General features: G+C 45.9%; 1 protein-coding gene across 1 annotated transcript; it reads left to right on the top strand.

The window, feature by feature from the left end:
- On the top strand, positions 1–16,059 carry SLC48A1 (solute carrier family 48 member 1). Its single transcript, XM_072847194.1, has 3 exons — positions 1–178; positions 10,913–11,080; positions 13,019–16,059. The coding sequence occupies exons 1-3, from the start codon at positions 40–42 to the stop codon at positions 13,153–13,155; spliced, it is 444 nt and encodes a 147-aa protein (XP_072703295.1). The 5' UTR covers positions 1–39; the 3' UTR covers positions 13,156–16,059.
- The last annotated feature ends 2,189 nt before the right edge of the window (positions 16,060–18,248 follow it).

Below are 18,248 nucleotides of genomic sequence, written 5' to 3'. Positions count from 1 at the left end.
TCGGCGGGCGACGCGGCGCGGCGGCGCAGCAGCGCTCCGATGGCGGTGAGCCGGGCGCTCGCCCTGCGCCTGGCCTACGCGGCGGCCGGTGCGCTCATGGGCTTCTCGGCCTTCTTCACCTGGAGCCTGGCGCCGGCCTTCCGGCAGCCCGCCACGGCAGCGGCGGGGGGGCTCTCGGGTACGAGGTGGCGGGGGGAGGGCGGCTGGGGGGGGTGGCCGGGGCGTCGTCGCCGCCTGAGGTAACTCCGGCAGCGGGGCCCGGCGGTGGGCCCTGAGGGAGGGTGTGAGGGTGGCGGCGGGCGGGATGTGAGGCCGAGGAGCGCCTTCCCTTGGGGGTGACGGGCTGTGGAGTGGGTGGCTTCGCCTCAGTGCTGCTGCGGGTGCTCCCTGGGGTGAGGGGGGGACAGGGCCGGGGGCGAGCAGCACTGCCCGGGAGTGCAGACCCCTCAGTAAGCACCCGTGAGGGTGGGTGAGCCCAGAGCCCCCTCGGGCCCTGCCCATGAGGGGTTTGGTTTTACGGTTGGACTTGTTGATCTTAAAGGTCTTTTCCAACCTATACGATTCTGTGATTCTGTGGGTGCTCTTACCTGGCCAAAAATCACCAAGCGGCCTGAAAATGGAGTGAAGCAACAGTTTGTGCCTGGGCGGTGAGCGTGCGGGGATGGCGTTGACGCCAGGCTGCCGGCATGTGGCAAGTCCCTTACCTCCGCGCTTCATGGCTTTGCGCGTTGGTTTTCTTTGAATCTGGGTGGTGAAGCTGGCAAAACTGGGCTTGGGACATGGCGGGGGGGAAGCTCCGTATGGCGGCTGGAGTAGATGACAACAGTATATGATTTTGGGACTTGGGTGGGCCACGCTCTGTTTTGGGAAGTCTCCACGTGATGCTTTTGTGATCTGCTCAGGAACTCCTGACCTCCTGGAAGGACTCGTTGCGCTCTTAAGAGAGTGACTTTTAATAAAAACTGTTCGGGAGACTTTAGCTCACAGTGTCTGGCTGTATTTGCAACTTGAAATGCAAAACCATAGTTTGTGGGACACGTTAACTGCATCTGTTGATGCTCATCCTTTAGGAAAAAGGAAATTAATTTGTGCGTTTTATAACCTTGCTGCTAGTGAAGGTGGAATTGTTCTAGTCTTCACTTTGGTCCCAAGAAGGTTTTTGCAACAACACCTAGCAAACTTGCTGGAATAGCTTTAGTTAATAGTGGTGTATAACTCTCAATGTTATGGAGGGAAAACTTCTAAAAGTTTGAGGCTTAAATTGTGTCAGAGTGAGCCCCGTATGCTTGCCAGTGTTGTTACTGAAAAGAGAATTTTATTTCAAAGTTACAGTTGAAAGCTTTGCTGACTTGCCTAGTAAATTTTTTGTCTGGCAAGCTATATTTATGTGTGCTCTGTATTTTCAGGAAAGAAAAGAAAAACGCCAGCTTCCTGACACTTATACCCGCTGAAAGCATCTGTGCCGGACGTGCTGAAATAGGCGTTTGGGCTACTTGTCGTAGAGGCCAGAAGCTGTAAAATGCATCTTAACATCCACTGAAATTAGTGAGATTGAGATGCCTATGTCGGTTATGGATCTTAGTTAATGAATGAGTTGGAGCAGAACGTAGTCTTCTCTTGGTTTGTCAGCTCAGCAACTCATGAATAAGAGTAACCGCCTGCAGGAAGAGTAGAAAGTGAAGTTAAACTTTGTAAAGAATCTGCCTTGCTTCTGGTGCGTGAGCAGCGCCAACGCTCCCGTGTACCTCTCAGTATTTGCTGTGCTGTCAGAGCAGCTGCGAGGTGCAGGGTTGCGGTTGTCTCTCTGCTTCCTCTCCCTCCAAAACGTTTTAATTCCAGCTGGAATTGGAATTAAGCGGAGCACTTCCAAAGCCTTGCTTTACTAGGTGGCACAAGGAAAGTTGGAGTGTTGTATCCCAGAAATGCACAAAAAAATAACAAGTAATATTTTGTGCTGTGTGCACGTGCTGTCTTTGTGTTCAGAGAGGAATTTCAGAAGTCTGCATTCTAGAAGGAGTTTGGTGAGATAGCAGAGAGAGGAACCATCCTGTGCTTTCTGTGCTGAAATTATTTAGATTATTGTCTGCGGGGAGAAGAAGGTTTGTGTGCTGGTTAATTACCAGGTAATTCAAGCTAGTTAAGATAACAAGGAGCAAGGTAAGCAAGAAACAAAATCAAAAAATGGTCATTTGTTAGGTTGGGCTCTATGAATTTGTGTGCTCCCAAACATCTGTTGAAATGTATGGGTAGAGTCACAGTAGGATCGCAAAGCCTGAGAAACAGATTAAGAAATGTATGTTTTGGAGTTAGACAAAGCTGATTTAAGGGATTCCTGTCATCTTAAATTCATGGCTGCTTTTTCCTGCCCCTCTGCTTTGCTTTTCTACCCCCTCAGTGGCTCAATAGGTGAAATATGCTCCAGACATTTGAGATGAGACTTTTATTTTAGGCTCTTACCTCTGAACTGAAGCTACGTAGTGTGCTGTCTCACAAACGTTATCCCTGCAACGGAGGGGCCAGGAAGGAGTGGGAATAAAACCGCTCGTGTATGGGGAGGACCTTTTAAATTCATTCTGCTGCCAGACAGATATTAAAGTCAAGGTGTGCCCTCAGTTCATTGCTAGCCTTTACAAATCGACATTTCACGTACTGTACATTGGAGCCTGCATGGGTAGAGCGCTACGTGGTTGCTTGTTTAGTTGTGGAGGAGTAGCCAAAAAAAAAAGCCATGGTTTTTCTGTGCATTGAAGCTCAGGCTACTTGCTGAAGTAAGATTGTTCTAAAAAAAAAAAAAAAAAAATCACGGTGTGTAGGAGGTTTGCATTATGTGTAGATGCTGTGGATACTTCAGTTTCAGGTAAGCAGGGCGTTCACTGCGTTTGTTTCTGGCATACTTCATTAAATCATCTGTTTTTTATCGTAACATGCTAGCTAGTACTTAGTTCTACTGGCAGAGAATGGCAGAAAAGGAAGTGGGCGAGCTTCTGAAATTTTCCGCTGTGTAGACATTGCAAAGTTAATTGTCAGGCATTGTTTTGTGCCCTTTAGTCTACTAATAAACTTGTGGCAACTTTCTGCATGTTGTACAGGATAACATAATGCAGAAAGACGGCTTCTCCCCCAAAACGTGTGACACAGCTCAAGTGCTGGGGCGCAGCGTGTGTGCTGCTGCAGCTGGTGTCGTCGTGAAATCCAAACCCTGTGCTGGATGTGTGTTTGCTGTGCTGGGTGGGCTCACTGTCTTCAGCACAAACGGGTTTTTTTGGCCCATATGTGCCTTTTTCATTCAGAAGCTTCCAAAAGCGATCTGAGCACCTGAGAGTGAGTTGCAGGTCGGGCTGGGGGCTCTGACATCGTGTGGGGGGGCAGAAAATTGTTTGGGCTGGTGTATTTGGCAGCTTTGCAGCAGTTCCTTCTTAATGTGCCTCTGATTAAGCTGAGGCTTTGCCTGCCAGCCTTCTCTGCAAGTGTGTGTTTGTACATGTTTATCTAGTTTTAACTATCTTTCTGGTTTTCCCATCACCTCCTGTGTGTTTATCGTTGCTTTTCGCTTGCCTGTGTTGGTGAGATGGATTGCAGCCTGCTGCAGCTTTTGTTGATGTGCCTTTGGTTTGTCAGGGACGTGTGTTTCAGGATGTTTATCCATATACTTCCTCTCTGTAAGAAGTCCTACTGATTCATGTCTCATTAGGAATCTGTCTTTCTCTTTGTAATCAGTTTATTTATCTTTTGCTTATCTTCTAGAGAACCTTTCCTGCTACATTTTGCATTGAAATCTGCCCTCCGCTGCTGCTTGTACTAACTTTGACTTGCTCCGATACATTTCCTATAATTTAAAGTAAAGACTTAGATATTTATTTACTCCAAGTTCTAGGATTAAAGTTCTGTGGAGGGAAAATTGCCACATACTGATGAGTCTGTAACTAGAGCCCTCAGTTACCTCTAGTTATGAAACCAGAAGCATGTAATTTAAGGTGCTGAGCAAACTACCTTTCCAGTCTTTCTGGTTGGCTTTCATAATCATAAACCCCCCACACAATGCCTAGTAAAGTCAACTCACTAATCCTCAAAATCTTAAATATGCCTCTGGGCATGCATACTTGGGAATTTTTGGGATCATCTTAAATCAGACACAGACCTTGTGTATCATATCCTTGTTTTAAGCAGAAACACCCCATCGAATCAGAAACACCCCATGCTTCTGATAACCCGAGGGACAGCAACTTAAGTCGACTAATCACAGGACCCAGAAAGTCATTCCTGAGTTAATACTGGCTGTCTCAGTGGTTTGCCATTTAATTTTGAGCTAGTCACAGTGGCTTTTATAATTTACTGCTTGTTTGTATGTTTGACCTTCTCCCCTCACTGCCTTAAATTAATTTTTTTTTTTTAAGTAGGCCATGAATCTCTAAGCAACTCTGATGTTTTCATTCTGCCAGAGGCAGTTTAAAAGAGAAGAAAGCAATTAAATGTTTTCAGGATGTATCCAGCCTTTTCCTGAGTGGCTTTTAATGTTCTTGTGTATGTATCTTCTCTTTTCAAATTTAATAGAAAGAGAGGGGTTTTTTTCCTGCTCCAAGGAGACTTTATTGGCTGTTTCCAAGCTGCTCAGATATTTCTGGCAAAATATAAAGCTTGTGCTTTGTGAATATAATGTGGACCAGATATTAAAGCAGCTGCAAAGAAGATGAAACACAGAATGTACTTTTCTGACACTTTAAAAATATCTGATAAATGAAAGTAGTAGAAGCTAGTTTATGCTGAACATGGTATCTGTTGCATAGAAAAGTAGTGATTCTCTGAAGACTGATAGCTAATCTAACTTGCATACACTAGATAAATTTATGAAAATTGCCTTGTTCCCTCTCCAGGGCTGGAATAGCACGGCCAAAAAGTGTTGCAGTTATGGAGTAAAGCATTCGTAAATGTTTGGATTTGCATAGTGTTTGATTAAGGTTTGGCTCGTGACTGCTTTAGTCCATCGTCTTAAGAAATGGAGAAAAAGGAGGGAAAGCACACTAAAAGAAAACACAGAAAAGGCTGCACGGGGCTTATGCTTAATCATAATTTAATTAAGTTGCGAGGAGAGATTGAGTCCCTTGTAAGTGCTGCTGATGTGCTGGAAAATGTGATGTTGGTTTCATCTTAAATGTGAATGGTAGAGGCACGGAGCATCTGAAGGCTTAAAATCTTGTTTCCTGCTTCTGAAAATGGCTGAGCAGCCGACTCGATGCTGAACAACAAGCTGAAAGACCAGGTTTTTCTTCCCGCACGTGTGCAGCCCAGTCTGCTTTCCTCCGAACCAGAATGCCCTGGATAGTAAAGCACTCGATTGCACGTGTCCAGAGGGAAATTTTGCCAAGTGAAAACCAGTTTTCACTAGAATGCTCCAAAGACTCCTCTCCTTCGAGAGCTGTTTTCCTAAAATATTTCAGTGTTCATCCCCAGCTATTTTGGCAGAAGAGCTATTCGAAAAAACCCATTTTTAACCTCTTCCAAAAGCAGCTGAGGCTAAGCTAGCTTGGCTTTAGCTCCCGGAAGAAAACATTTTACTCTTTCAGGGAATCAACCAGACAAGGCAAAGTTCTCAAAACTTAGAAATGGCAAAACAAACTTAGGTTGGCAAAGCTCAGGCTCCTTTTAGAGTAGGTATTTCTAATGCTCCAGCTAGAGTTATAGAGCGTGTAAAAGAAGATTGTCGAGATGGAAAATGTCTGAAGGCTTTGTAAGCACTTTGGAAAAAAAAGTCTTTCTAATTGGTCACCATAGACTTCATATTTTCCAGGACTATGCAAGTAGTTTTTAATACTGTTTTTCTTTTTTATTGTCATTTTGTTTGCCATCATCTTTGCCATCATCAACACGCATTTTGAGCTTCAGAAGGCTGGAATAAGAATGCTCATTGCAGAATAGCTTCTGTGTGTATGTGTTTGCTTGGTTTTTTTTGGCCTCCGTTGCACATTTGTTGTTTTTTCCTAGAATCTGTAACGCCCGTCAGTGTTGGACACGGTGTCCTACCGCGGCGTGCAAACGTGGCCTGACACGTTTGGCCTCTGGCTGCTCTGACCTCAGGGAAGGCAGCTGTGCTGTTATTCCCCATCAACAATGCAACTTGTTTTGCTGGGACTGAAGAATCGGTCAGTGATGAGCAGGGGGCTGAGAAAACCTTTTGTTTGTCGCAGTTTTTGTTTTTATGTTTGGAGAAAGGGAAAGTTTTGTTTCACTCAAGCTAAAGTATGCCAAACTTTCGAAAAGGGCTTATCAAAATATTTAGATATTAGTGTTTTTCTGTACCAGGTTACAGACTGAGGGCGAGCCTGCTTTTGAACTTGCCTTTTAGAATTTATTTCAACTTGTTCCAAATATGCTGGGTTTGTATTTTAAATATGAATTCATCTTGTCAAAATACCTGTTAACTTCTGTTGAAAAAAATCCTGCCTGTCACTGTTGTTTCAGATGCACTCATGGTTGTTTGATCGGCCAGTTTCCTTTTTCCTGGAGCTTTGTGTACTTGAGATAATTAGGTTTTAATTCAGAGGTAACTTTCCCATTGCTCTACATCGGAAATCCCTTGATTGTGCCTTATTGAGTGGCTCTTATTTTGGGGTCATTCCAACCATGATGTGTGGGGTAAATCCACCAAGACAAATGTTTCTCTGAAACGGGTGCAAGATTTTTTTGATGTTATTTTAAGCGGGCACTGTAACTGGAGCTGACAACCACCATTGCTACTCCAGGGCTACGTCTGCAGGTTCAGGTTTTGCTTCTGTGCAAAGTGCGATTCCACTGGAGAATACGACTGCAGTTGTGGAGGAGGAGGAGGGGATTTAGGGGAATCGCTTGAGGTGAAAAAGAAAAACTGGAGGTCCTGCAGTTAATCATTCTGGACTTTAAATGAGACATGACTTTTATTTCCTATTCCAGTAAAACCTGTTTCAGTTGAACAGCTGAACGAGCTAGCTGTTCTTCTGTTACCTACATAGAGCTGATGGGTTTGTGTTAAACCTGCAAACTTTTTGCTCTCAAGGTCTACAAAGTGAGAGATTTCACATGAATTAAAAATAGTAGTACAGTTTTAGTTTCTCTGTGTGATAATGAAAGTCTTTTCTGTAAATCAGTACAACTAATTTGTTCTTCTCACCACTTAGCTTATGTATATTGGTGAATAGGAGGTGATTTTTCTTTTCCTGAACCCAATTTCAGTTGAATTAAACATGAATCAAATGGTCCATTCCAGCATTCATGGATACTTTTCCCCTGGAGTTAGTTAGAACTAGCATGGGTGTTTTTCCTGCTGAATGCCGTATGTAGATAAGCAGTTAGCTTAAAGAAGGCTCTTTAGCAAAGGTCCATGTTTTCATGTATTAAAGCATTTGGTTAGTGATAACTATATTTAGCAATATACTGTGCTTAAATGAGATTCCCTGCAATAATTGTTCGTTTTCCTCGTGTATTCAGACTCTGAGTTTGATTTGCCATGCCCTACTATTACGTAGCTTCATCCCACTTGGGATGCCCCTTCTATTCACATGCGTTTGTCGACATCTGGATGGTGGTTTTTCTTTCTTTTGTGGCTGTTCCCTAGTTTTGAGCAGCGCTGGTGGGGTTCAGATGCCCACCCAAGTACGATCTCACAAGCTCAGGATGAGCAAATTAAGCAATTGAAAAAGCAAGTCCTGTTCTCCTTTCTCCTACCTGTCCCTGAATGCATACTGCCAATGTTTTTTATGCCAGCATTGATGTTTTTCAGAAGTGTTGTGAGCTGATTTAATTTGTTGGAATTATTTTCTGCCATTTTAGAGGAGGAAAAAAAAAAGGAAAAAGAAAAATCACCTGCTCTGCAAGCTGGATAGCCTCACCAAAGGATCTGAGTGCTGTGGGGGTGTAAGGGAAAGGAGGCAAACGTATGGCTGGAGCTGGAGGAGACTCCTTTCCCCTCTATTTCACGTGGTAACGAACATGATGTTGGCTGAGCTGCCTGTAAGAGGATAGCCTCTCTTAATGACCATGTGGCCAAACTCAGTCCTTTAGCAAGTGGTGAAGTTGTCATGAGGCTTTTTTTGCTTAGTCATGTATGAGGCAGTTACTTTAGATGTTAAGAATTAACCGAACACAACAGTTTGCCACATAGCTTCCTTTCAAGTGCTGTGTCAGGCTTTAGGGTCAGGGGAAGGTGCAGGGACAGGCACGGCAGTGGGGGGAAGATCAAGTGACAGCTCACATGCTGCCTCTGCTCTCCCCACGGAGACCTTTCAGAGCATCAGCAGCAGTTTTGGCGTGGAAACACCAGCAACTTGACTCAGCAGTTCAAATAAATTGTGCCAAGTCATCTGAAAGCGCCTGGGGGGAAGCAGCTTGTTTTGCTGACTGAAAAACCTGAGTTCCCCATTTTTTTTAAAAAATGTGGGTTGAACTTGCTAGAGCACAAGCTTAAAGGTAATACGAAGTCGAGGAAGTGGTGATTTAGCAAGCTGTGTGATAGGTTTTTCCACCAAATCCCGTGGCATGCTCTTTGAAAAGCATTGCCAACGCAATTACCGTCTTCTGCATCTGCAGAACTCCAAAATATCTTCCACCAGCTTTGTGATCTCTAGCATGCGTGCGTAGTGGTAGCCTGTGTGGAATCAGTCATGGAAAAGCAGTATCTGTAGCTGACTTGATGAGAGTTTCAGAATTAAAATCCTGACTGCTTGGAGCCAGAAAACATGCCTAGATACCGCTTAGGTACAGCGGGTCCGACCAGATGAAGTAATGGACTGATTCTGCCTTTCCTGTTCGCTGTGATAAAAAGTCCGTGAGCTCCATCTGTCCTGGATATCAGCACTTTACCCTTGGGTTTTTAGTTCACCCTGAGTGCTTTTGCTTTCACTTTTATTGGCTTTTTCTTTCGAAGGTTGTCCTTTTTCCACCCACCTCTTTTGTGGGCCACTGTGGAGGGTGTTTTAACTTGCTTTGCCCCATCCCAAGACAGTGAAGAGGCAAAAAGCATTGTCAGGGTTCTCCTGTCTATCCTGGAACTGACTGTGTATATTCAGCTTCATTTGACGTGCACCTGCAGTGCATCCATTGTCTATGTGTCCGGCGAGGTCAGAAAACCTGCTAGAAATGAGCTGAAAGCTGCTTGGGAGCTGAAAAGCAAGTCCAGCGGGTTTGTAGGGTGACTCTCGGCTGTGCTCATCTGTCGGTTTTGACGCAGTTGTTTTCCTCTGTGCTATAATATGCTCTTTTAAGCCTTAGGAAGCTTTGTGTATAATGACCGTATCCAGTAACAAATGAGCTCTGGAAAGACTTGTGGCTGTCCTTAGTATTAAAATGTTTATCTTGTAGTGGGCAAGGCTGGTTTTCGCTTCCTTTGATGTTGAGAAGTAGCCGCAGAGGGAGGTCTGTGTTACTGCAGGATGCCGTATAAAGCAGCCTGGTATTTTAGCAGTGGTGTCTTTTTTTTAATTATTTTTTTTCTTCCCCCTGCTGCCCTTAAAATAAAATCTGGAAAGGAGGTGGCAGTGAAGGAGAAATACAAGCCAGTTAGTTGCACCACTGGAGGTTCAAATTTCAGAAGTGCCGCAGAGGTCTTTGCCAAGATGAGACAAATATTTTAAGTCTGTAAAGTGGCGCTAACTATAGGTTGAGTTAGCAGCTTAGGGAGATTTAGTCATAGTCTTCAGCGCTGCGACTTAAACAGAGGAACAGCTTGCTATAATTGGAGTTGGTGATGTTGCTTGTAGTTGGGATTGTATAATGGGGAATGAGAGGCAGCCTTGTTCTGGTGGGTTATAAAAACTTTTGACAGGCTTTAAGCATGTGAACGGACAGCTCTTACATTGAGTGTCTCTTCTAATTTTTTTCAGAAGTGTGGTGAAAAGGTAGCAGTCTTTCGAACAAGATTAGGGAAGGGTGCATTGTTTTTCCCTATATCAGAAACTGTTTACAGCTGTTACTTGGATGCTTTCATCCCTTTTTTTTCCCCTCCTGTTTCCTCCCTTTTGACAAGGCTGTTGAAACTTGGTTACGGACTAGTCACCTAAGCTTAGGGAAATGCCTTTTGCTGTTCCTATTAAAGCCATAGTGAATTTGGCTGTTCTTAAAAAAAAATATATATAAACTGTATGTGCTCAGATATTTGTCTGGTTATGTAATCCAGACGTTTTGGGCAGGACCCACAAGTACAGAGTTAGATTTAGGCTACCTTAAACACTTAGTGAGCGTGCTTTGTCATAAGTGGGAATTGTACGTACAAATCATCTGGGAGCTGAACTGCTACACCCCTTTACTTGAAACATTTGAAGTGTTTGGAAGGGGATTTATATAAATGGACTCTTTATGAAGTTAACTAGAGATACGTTGGAGTTAAAAGACATGATGTGAAACGCTGAGTACTGAACAGCTCCTGTATATCTTGATTTAGGTGTCTAAAAGGCAGTGGTTACGTAGCGGTGCTCTTCATCATCGTCTCCATATGTAAAAGGGGCTGCCTGGCCTTTGTGAAAAGGTGCACTAATTCTTGCCAAGTGCTTGCCTTGCTATGTGTAATGTTCTGAAAGCTGTATGGAAAATGAAATAAAACTGCACTGAGTATGCATTAAATGGGTCTATCTGAAACAGGAAAACGAACGAGTTTTTTGGGGGAATCCATTCAATGAATGAAGTCCTTTCTGTGCCAGCCCATAATCCAGACCTGTCTCCTAAAGCCTGTGCAGAAGCAGGGGGTCTGGGGTGGTCGTGGAGAGTGATGCTTGCACAGGCAGCCATTTATTCTGATATTTCTCCCCTCTTTGTGGGGGACGTGGCCGTGAAGCGTTAGTGTTCCTTGGCGTTTCGTGTGGGGTTTTGATGAGATGTGTATTTGTTAGACACCTTTCTGTGTTGCAGTGTGATGCATGGTACTGATTCCCCTTGCTGTCTAATTGAGCAGGTGTTCTGGCGCTCTGGGCCCTAATCACGCATGTGATGTATGTGCAGGATTACTGGAGGACCTGGTTAAAAGGGCTGAGGTTCTTCCTCTTCATCGGAATCCTCTTCTCAGCTCTCTCAGTGGTGGGATTCTGCACATTCCTTGTTCTGGCCATCACCAAGCACCAGTGTAAGTACTTTGTTGCAGTAGGCAACTGGGAGAAATGAGTAGCGATGCTGGGATTACTGGGATTGGATTTGAAGGAACAGAAGAGCCTGCAAAGCAGAGCTGGGGTGTGAATCTGGGGGTGCTCCTGCCATCTCTTCTGAGAGGTGTGGAGAGACTTGTGGGGAGGGGCTGCAAGAATGCCATTGCATTTCATTTTTCTGGTGATATCTTGAGGACACGAGTAATTCTGCTGCCCGATGAGTGCCACTCCTTTAGGACATCTTCTAATATTTGATAGCTGCCTTGATAGACCTGGTCTGTAGGACTGCTGGCAGGCAGTCCACGTTTTCCAGCATTGTTTCCTATAGGAACTGGAATTTACTTATTTCTATGACAAATAAAGAGAGCGCTCTTAAACGTTGTCTCTTCAGCAGTCATAAAGCAGGTGGGTGAGGATATTGAAATCCCAACACGAGTCAGCAGGGTGAAAATGCCTTGTACATTGAGTCAGCATATAAAGCTGTGTTGCTATAAAATATTTAACATTGTCTAAGGAGGGTTCATGTAATTATTCCCAGTGTTTGCTTGGCAATAGACCAAAGAGAGAAAGTTTGAGTTTTGTTTTTTTTAGAAGTTGTCTGTGTTTGTTGCTTGCTGCATTTGGGCTGATAGCCACTAAGAGCCCTGTTGTTGTTGTACTCATAGTGGTGGGCAAGCTGTGTTGGGGTCATAACCCACCAAAAGCCCCTGGCTTAGCCTAAATACACTCCCTGTGGAGATTCAAGTGCTTCAGCCTAGTGGAAGGGTATGAAAATACTCGTACGTAATCGCTAGAAATACAAATGTCAAAAGAAAACCAAATATTTTTCATCACCTCCTTTCTTGGAGACATGGGGAAAAACTGGTTTTGGGAAAACTTGGTGGTTTTTAGGGAAATAGAGGTTTTTTAGGGAAGGACCTAATTTAGGGGGAAAGTAGAACATCTGCGTAGGTTATTTATGTATGGAAAGTTTAGGACTGGTACATTCAATGAGTGGGATTTACTGAGAAAGTATCGTTTTGTGTATTCTTAAAAAAAAAACACCTTTATTTTTTAATAATGACCAAGCAGCTTGTACTTAGAGGTGGAATTGTTTTAGGCATTAGGTTATGTAAGTGTATTTCAAAATTGTTGACATCTGTAGAACAAAAAAACCTAAATGTTGAAAATAAATATGAAGACCGCTGACACGCACTCAAAAAGCAGAACTGTACCCGCTTGACTTCAAAGTAATCCCTAAGTAGAGGCAGTTTTATAATAGATAAAGAAGGAATGTGTTCATTTGCAAAGAATCTCTAAAAAGAGGCTGTTCGTGTCATTCACTAATGTCCGATTATCACAGCACTGTATTGAAGACCTGCAGTACAGGTTGAAGTGCACCAGTATTATATATTAAATGTCGGTCACAACGATTGGTAAAAGCATTTTTAGAAGGAGGATATATTTTATTTCCTGTTTTCCCCTGAGATGTGCAGATTTCCTCTCTCCCTGCCATGGTGGGGGAGAAGGGAGTAGCCGTAAGGCAGGGTGAGAGAAACTAAGAACTGCAGGTTGAGGTTGTTTTCTTGAGCCACATGTTTCTGCCATCCAGGAATTCACACAAACTCCATCCTTCGGGCCCTAAGCAAGGAGGGTTTGGGGTGACCTTACAGCTCTTGGGATCTGCCTCTCAAGAGATGATAATGACCTTCTTCAGACTGTGACCAGAATACTCTCCTGTGGCAGAGATGAGGAAGTTTCACAATCTGAGTCGAGAGCTGGGAATAAAGCACTGATTAAGCCTTGCTCGCAGAACAAGATCTTTAGATGCAGGCTGAGAAGCTCCCAGGAACTGGGGGGCTGAGTTGGTTTCTTCCTGGCCAGACTGCATGAGGGATAAATGGGATTTTTAAATGTATCTGTATCCTTTTCTCTCCTAGCCCTGACTGATCCCAGAAGCTACTACCTGTCGTGTGTCTGGAGTTTCATTTCCTTGAAATGGGCCTTCCTGCTCAGTTTGTACGCTTACCGGTACAGGAATGAGTTTGCAGACATCAGTATCCTCAGTGACTTCTAATGCTTGGACTTCAATCCTGTCTGAAGGTGCTGGATGTTTGAATTGCCCGCCCAAAGGCATGGTACATGCAAGAGACGTACGAGAGGCGGAGAAAGAACCCACCCAGTGCTGCTTGGTTTGTCTGTCTGCAGTAGGGGTTTTTCCTAATTGCTTTTACTCAACCATTTAAAGTTTGGCTAATGATGTCAATCTAGTCTTTCTGTAACTTCCTTGGGAGTCCCTGTGTCTGGTAGTGAGGTAAAGACCCCGTGTGCTTACACACAGCAGGCCTAGATCCACTCTTTGCGTTGCCCCAAAGTCCAGGGGAGCTTTCAAGTGGGGAGGAAGTCCTGGGCCCTCCAGGAGCTGTGGGTTCATACCTCATGGATGCAGCACCCCGACATCTTGTCCTTGTGAGTGCATCACCAGCTTGCTTCAGGTGGGAGCCCCAGATGTAGGTAGCAAAGAACCCTGCTGTGTGAAAGTCAGCTCCTTTTGCACTGCTCTGCTCCTCAAAGAGGAAGGGAGAAACGAGCCTTTCTTTGTGGCAGAAGTCCCTACGTACCTTCCAGCCTGTACCTGCATCTGCCAGTATTTTCTTTTTACACATGGTACACAAAGTCCGCTCTCTCCTGTGGTCTGGATGAGGCCCAAGGGACGGGCCAGCGGCAGAGAAGCACTAGTCATCTCAAGTCTCTGTCAGAGGTGAGGAATGCTGATTCCGGCTGCTATCCAGGATCATTTTAAAAAGGAACTTAATACCATATTTAACGCTCAAATTTGTAGCATGTAGAATCAGGTGTTTGGGTGACAGATGCGCTTTGCAAAGGCTTACCTACCTGAACCTCTGGAGAAACATGAATATGATTCTTCTAAAAAAAAAAAAAAAACCAACCAAACAACTTTTTGTAGGCAGTACTGTTTCTTTTTCTTTGCTCAGCTTCCCTGTAAACAGTCAGCAGGATGAGAGAGGGGAGGAGACATGGTACTTAAAAATAAGAAAGGTATCCAGAGTCAGCTTCCAGCAAGCCTCTGTAACGAGCGCCACCGGCGTAATGCAACCGTAGATAAATCGCTGGGCTCTCGCGCAGTGAGTTAAGAGGTGACAGGTCTACGCTTGTGGGCTGGTGTGCTGGAAAACAGCTGGGTTTGACCAGCATATCTCTTGCCTGATGGCTGTGAAGCCTTCCATCTGCATTTCAGCCATGCGTGGCACTGCTCTGACAAACGTAAAACCTGAGTGGATTTAGCGACCTCTGTAATCCCTGTGTTTTGCTCCCTGCCAGCAGCTACCCTGAGAAGCTTGAAACCTTCAAGCGTTTACATCTTTCCTTGTTAACTCTATGTACTTCAGACCAGCTAAAGGTCTTGGGCTGCTGCACTGGCAGACTCCGGGCTGGTGTTTTGCCATGTCGGGCAGATGGTGCTGGCTACTACAAACTGGAAATGACAACTTCCATGAATAATTCTACAGGTGGGTGAGAAGAGAGGCAGGAGAAGCCCCCTTCCCTTGCAGACCGATGGAAGATGACCAAGGCAGGTGTTTGAAGGAGTCTCCAGACACAGTTGTCCTGCCACTTCTCTAGGTGCTGCTGGAGCCTTCCCTGAAGTGCCTTTTTGGCAATCTGTGGCAGAGGGTGGGTGACGGGACCTGCTCAGGGTTTTGTGACCGAGTGAGGTGTGAGTGGAAGGTCCTGCGTGCTCCCTTGTCAGCCCAGCTTTCTCTCATGCCACACAAAACTCCCAGTCTGGTTTTGTGCAGCTATCTGCCAGGGAGTATCTTGGACTGTCCTTTCCATTACCTTATGCTAGCGGCATGCTCTGACTTAGCTGTGATTAAATCCCTCTCCACACTCAAAGGCTCCATCCACACCTTCACTGGTCTGTGTTTTGCTTTGGCAGATGAGTGGTTCAAGCACACACTAATTCATTTGAGCTGTTGAGGGGATTTTGGAAGTGTTTGACACCACCTGTTGATAGCGTTCCCCAGTTTCTTGGGTAGGAAGATCCTCAAGTGACTTAACTGGATTAAGGAACATCTTTGGGTCAGTGTGTAAACCAAGGTTATAGCCAGCTTTTGCCAGGGGATGTGCTGGAGTCACTAAACCCAGACAAAGGCTGCAAATGTGAAATGTGCTTACTTATGAGATTAATACTCAGGCTTTTAAATACTAAAATCTCCCTTACTGCTGACGTCAGGCTGCCAGCATGCCTGGCAGGGGATGGAATAGCTCATCTCGCTTCTCTGCCCAAAGCCGTGGCACCCACTGTGGTGTGTGCAAGTGGTTTTAGCATCAGTCGTTTCAATAAGCCATCTCTCGTCTTAGTTTCCCCAACACCACACCGCCCACGCGTTTGCTGTGCCGGTGCAAGCCCCAGCTCTGATAACCGGGTTGTGGTGTGCTTGGGATGCAGAAATCCCGATGCCGGTCAGACCGATGGAGCTCTGCTACTGCCTTACAGCAAAACATTGTCCCTGTCTGTCACTGAATTACAGAGCCCTCCTGTCTGCGTGCCGCTGGCATCTCGTAGCGGCACATCAGGGGCTTCTTTCCTGGGCACGTGTCCAAAAGTCCTATCAGCTTACCCCGGGGTTTTTTAAAGTTTATTTTTGTGACTGTAAATTTGCCTACAAACAGCTCACTGAATCTAACCCCTGTTTTCTCCCTGACATGTTTTAGCTCTGGAATTTATACTTGCATCTCAGCTTTTTAAAAGATTGTGTATGTAAATATATAATATATTTTTACATTGTTTATGCTTCGTTTGCACGCTTGGTGTAAGATTTGGTTCCTGCGGTGGGATGATGTAATTCACAGTGGGGTTCATTTGTGTGTATCCCAGTGTCTCCTTGTACTAAACCACACTATAACTTGTACGTGACACCACAGTAAGAGCAGAAATACAGCCGTCTTTCTCACCAAACCAGTGTCTGGAGTGATTTTTCCCTATCGAGTTGTTAAATTCTGTCTGTCTTCCTCCCTTGATGACAACCTGCAGGAGCGTCACTCTTTGTGGTGAATTGTACAAAACATTTTGCTTTTTGGGGTGGTGTGGAGCCCCAGCATTTAACTCTGTCCCTTGCATCTTTATCGGCACCCTCAACATCTGGATCCACAGGTAGTGATGCCTGAAGTGTTGGGTTTTTTTCCCTCCACAAATCCCTTTGTGTTTTGGCACTTAAGCACAAAGGAATTTTTGAGCAAGTGATGTTGTTTCCAGCCCCTTTGTATTTGAACTACAACGTGCGTGTCGTCTGCACCCGCAGCAGCCGGGCGAGGGGAAGAGATGCCTATGGGTGGGGGCGGCTGGATCATCTGCCGTGATGGGAGCACTCCTGATTTCCGTGCCGTTGTCATCCCTGTCTCGGGCATGCCACCGCTGCTGTCTGCGGAAGCCAAAACTCGGCCACCTTTTTAGCAAACCTGGCTGCAAGGTCAAGCCCAGTCTTCCCTCCCATCCCCAAAATGTAACTCTGATGTGCGGTATCGTGTTTGAGCTGCAAATCTTTTCTTTTAAGAGATCCCGTGAAGGGTGGTTTGTGTACAAGGCTTTTGATTTCTTACAGCAGACGGAGCACAGCCGCGGAGGTAAGAGCATCGCTCGTGTATGTGTCGTGTTGCCAGTCACGGAATTAGATGTAGGACGGGGACTGTGAAGCCCAGTGGGTTACAAGCAGTGCTGCCCTTCTCTTTGCAAACGAGGCCATCTGGTAACTTAAAAAAGAGTTGGAAAGTTGCAGACTTCGGTGGTGTAACAGTGGAGGGTGTAAAATAGTCGGGCGGGAGGGAATGTTTCATCTTCCTGTGAAAAACCATATGCTGGCTGCGCGGGGACAGGGTGCTGACGTTTTTTTCCTCTTTGGGACTTCCAGATTTTATTTTTGCTGTTGGAATGAGACAGTCCCGGTCTCTTTTAGCCTTCTCACAGTCCCTCTTACCCTCGCAGCAGCTTGGCCAGAACTTGCTGTCAGCATGGGCTAATTAGCCCGGTGGTGATCCCAGCTATCTGAGGCAGCTCTTTGTTTTATTTTCCCCTGCTGGCCTCTGATTTCTCTTGCCTTGTCTGCGGCCTGAGGAGAGACGGGGCAGGCACTCGCTTACCTGATCTCGTAGGTGGATCGGACACGTTTCCTCCAGGCTGCGTCCATCTAAGTGTGGAATAGTTTGGATTAAGCCATCGGTTTCCTAAAGGGTGGAGGAAAAAGGACGCCGTAGCCTGTGAAGGCCCTCCTCGTGGGTTTTCAGGTGTCCTTGGCTGCGGTGAGAGCGCGGTGCCCATCTAGGAATGGGCCGAGCGGGATGTGTAGGGTCATTCCTCTGCAAACGAGTCCTGGTAATAGGTGCGCGTATGTGCCTGGGCTGGACAGAGGATAAACTGCCTGCTGCTTCTGCCTAGCACCGGATTTGATGCCACGGACGGGGCGAGGGTTAATGCTTTGGTGGTATCTAACCGGGCTCAAACCGGTGGGGAGGATGCATTTGCTCTTGCCATCTCCAAGCACGAGTAAGCACTGCCCGGTCTCCTGCTGCACCGTGAACATCTCCCGTACCTCCTGCACAGCTCTCAGCAGAGAAATCCACCCTTGCTCCAGGCAGCAGGGGGCTGGGAGACGCCCGTCCTGCGTGGAGACGCCCGTCCTGCGTGGAGACGCCCGTCCTGCGTGGAGACATCCGTCTTGCAGCACCAGCGCTGTCGTCACCCGCTACCAACGGCTGAGCAACCTTGCCTGGATTCACATGGGAAGTGTAAATCCCTGCACCCGCAGGTGAGATTCCCAAATCCCCTCTAGCTCTGGGTGCACAGAAGTTTCCCTCTGTGCTTGTGCTTCTGGTGTTAGGCCTGTCTAAAAATTGCCGGGGTTGGATGAGCAATTAGCTCTTGCCTGAACGCCAGCTGCCGTCTCAGAGCAAGCTGCCTCTCTCCCCTGTGTGGTCTCAGCTGGTAAGCGTGCTCCGAGCAGGCTCGTCCAGCGCCTGCGCAGACCAGGGGGAGACGGGAATCCTGCACCTCTTTTTCCTCTGAGGATTTTGGGAAAGAGAAGGCAGTTTTCGGAAGCTGAGCAGGGAGGGGAAACGTCTTCAATGTCTTCAATTCAGTGCTGAAGGTTGGCT

This window comes from Ciconia boyciana, chromosome 27 (genome assembly GCF_034638445.1).
Source record: "Ciconia boyciana chromosome 27, ASM3463844v1, whole genome shotgun sequence".
Lineage (NCBI taxonomy): Eukaryota > Metazoa > Chordata > Aves > Ciconiiformes > Ciconiidae > Ciconia > Ciconia boyciana.
Note: the sequence above shows the minus strand (reverse complement) of the source record. Positions and strands in the feature narration are given on the sequence as shown.

Bases quoted from the DNA above. Each gene is read 5' to 3' on its own strand.
- SLC48A1 (XM_072847194.1), top strand. From the start codon at position 40: ATGGCGGTGAGCCGGGCGCTCGCCCTGCGCCTGGCCTACGCGGCGGCC. The intron at 179-10,912 runs GTACGAGGTGGC...CTAATTGAGCAG, and splicing joins AGCGGCGGGGGGGCTCTCGG to GTGTTCTGGCGCTCTGGGCC. The intron at 11,081-13,018 runs GTAAGTACTTTG...TTTCTCTCCTAG, and splicing joins GGCCATCACCAAGCACCAGT to CCCTGACTGATCCCAGAAGC.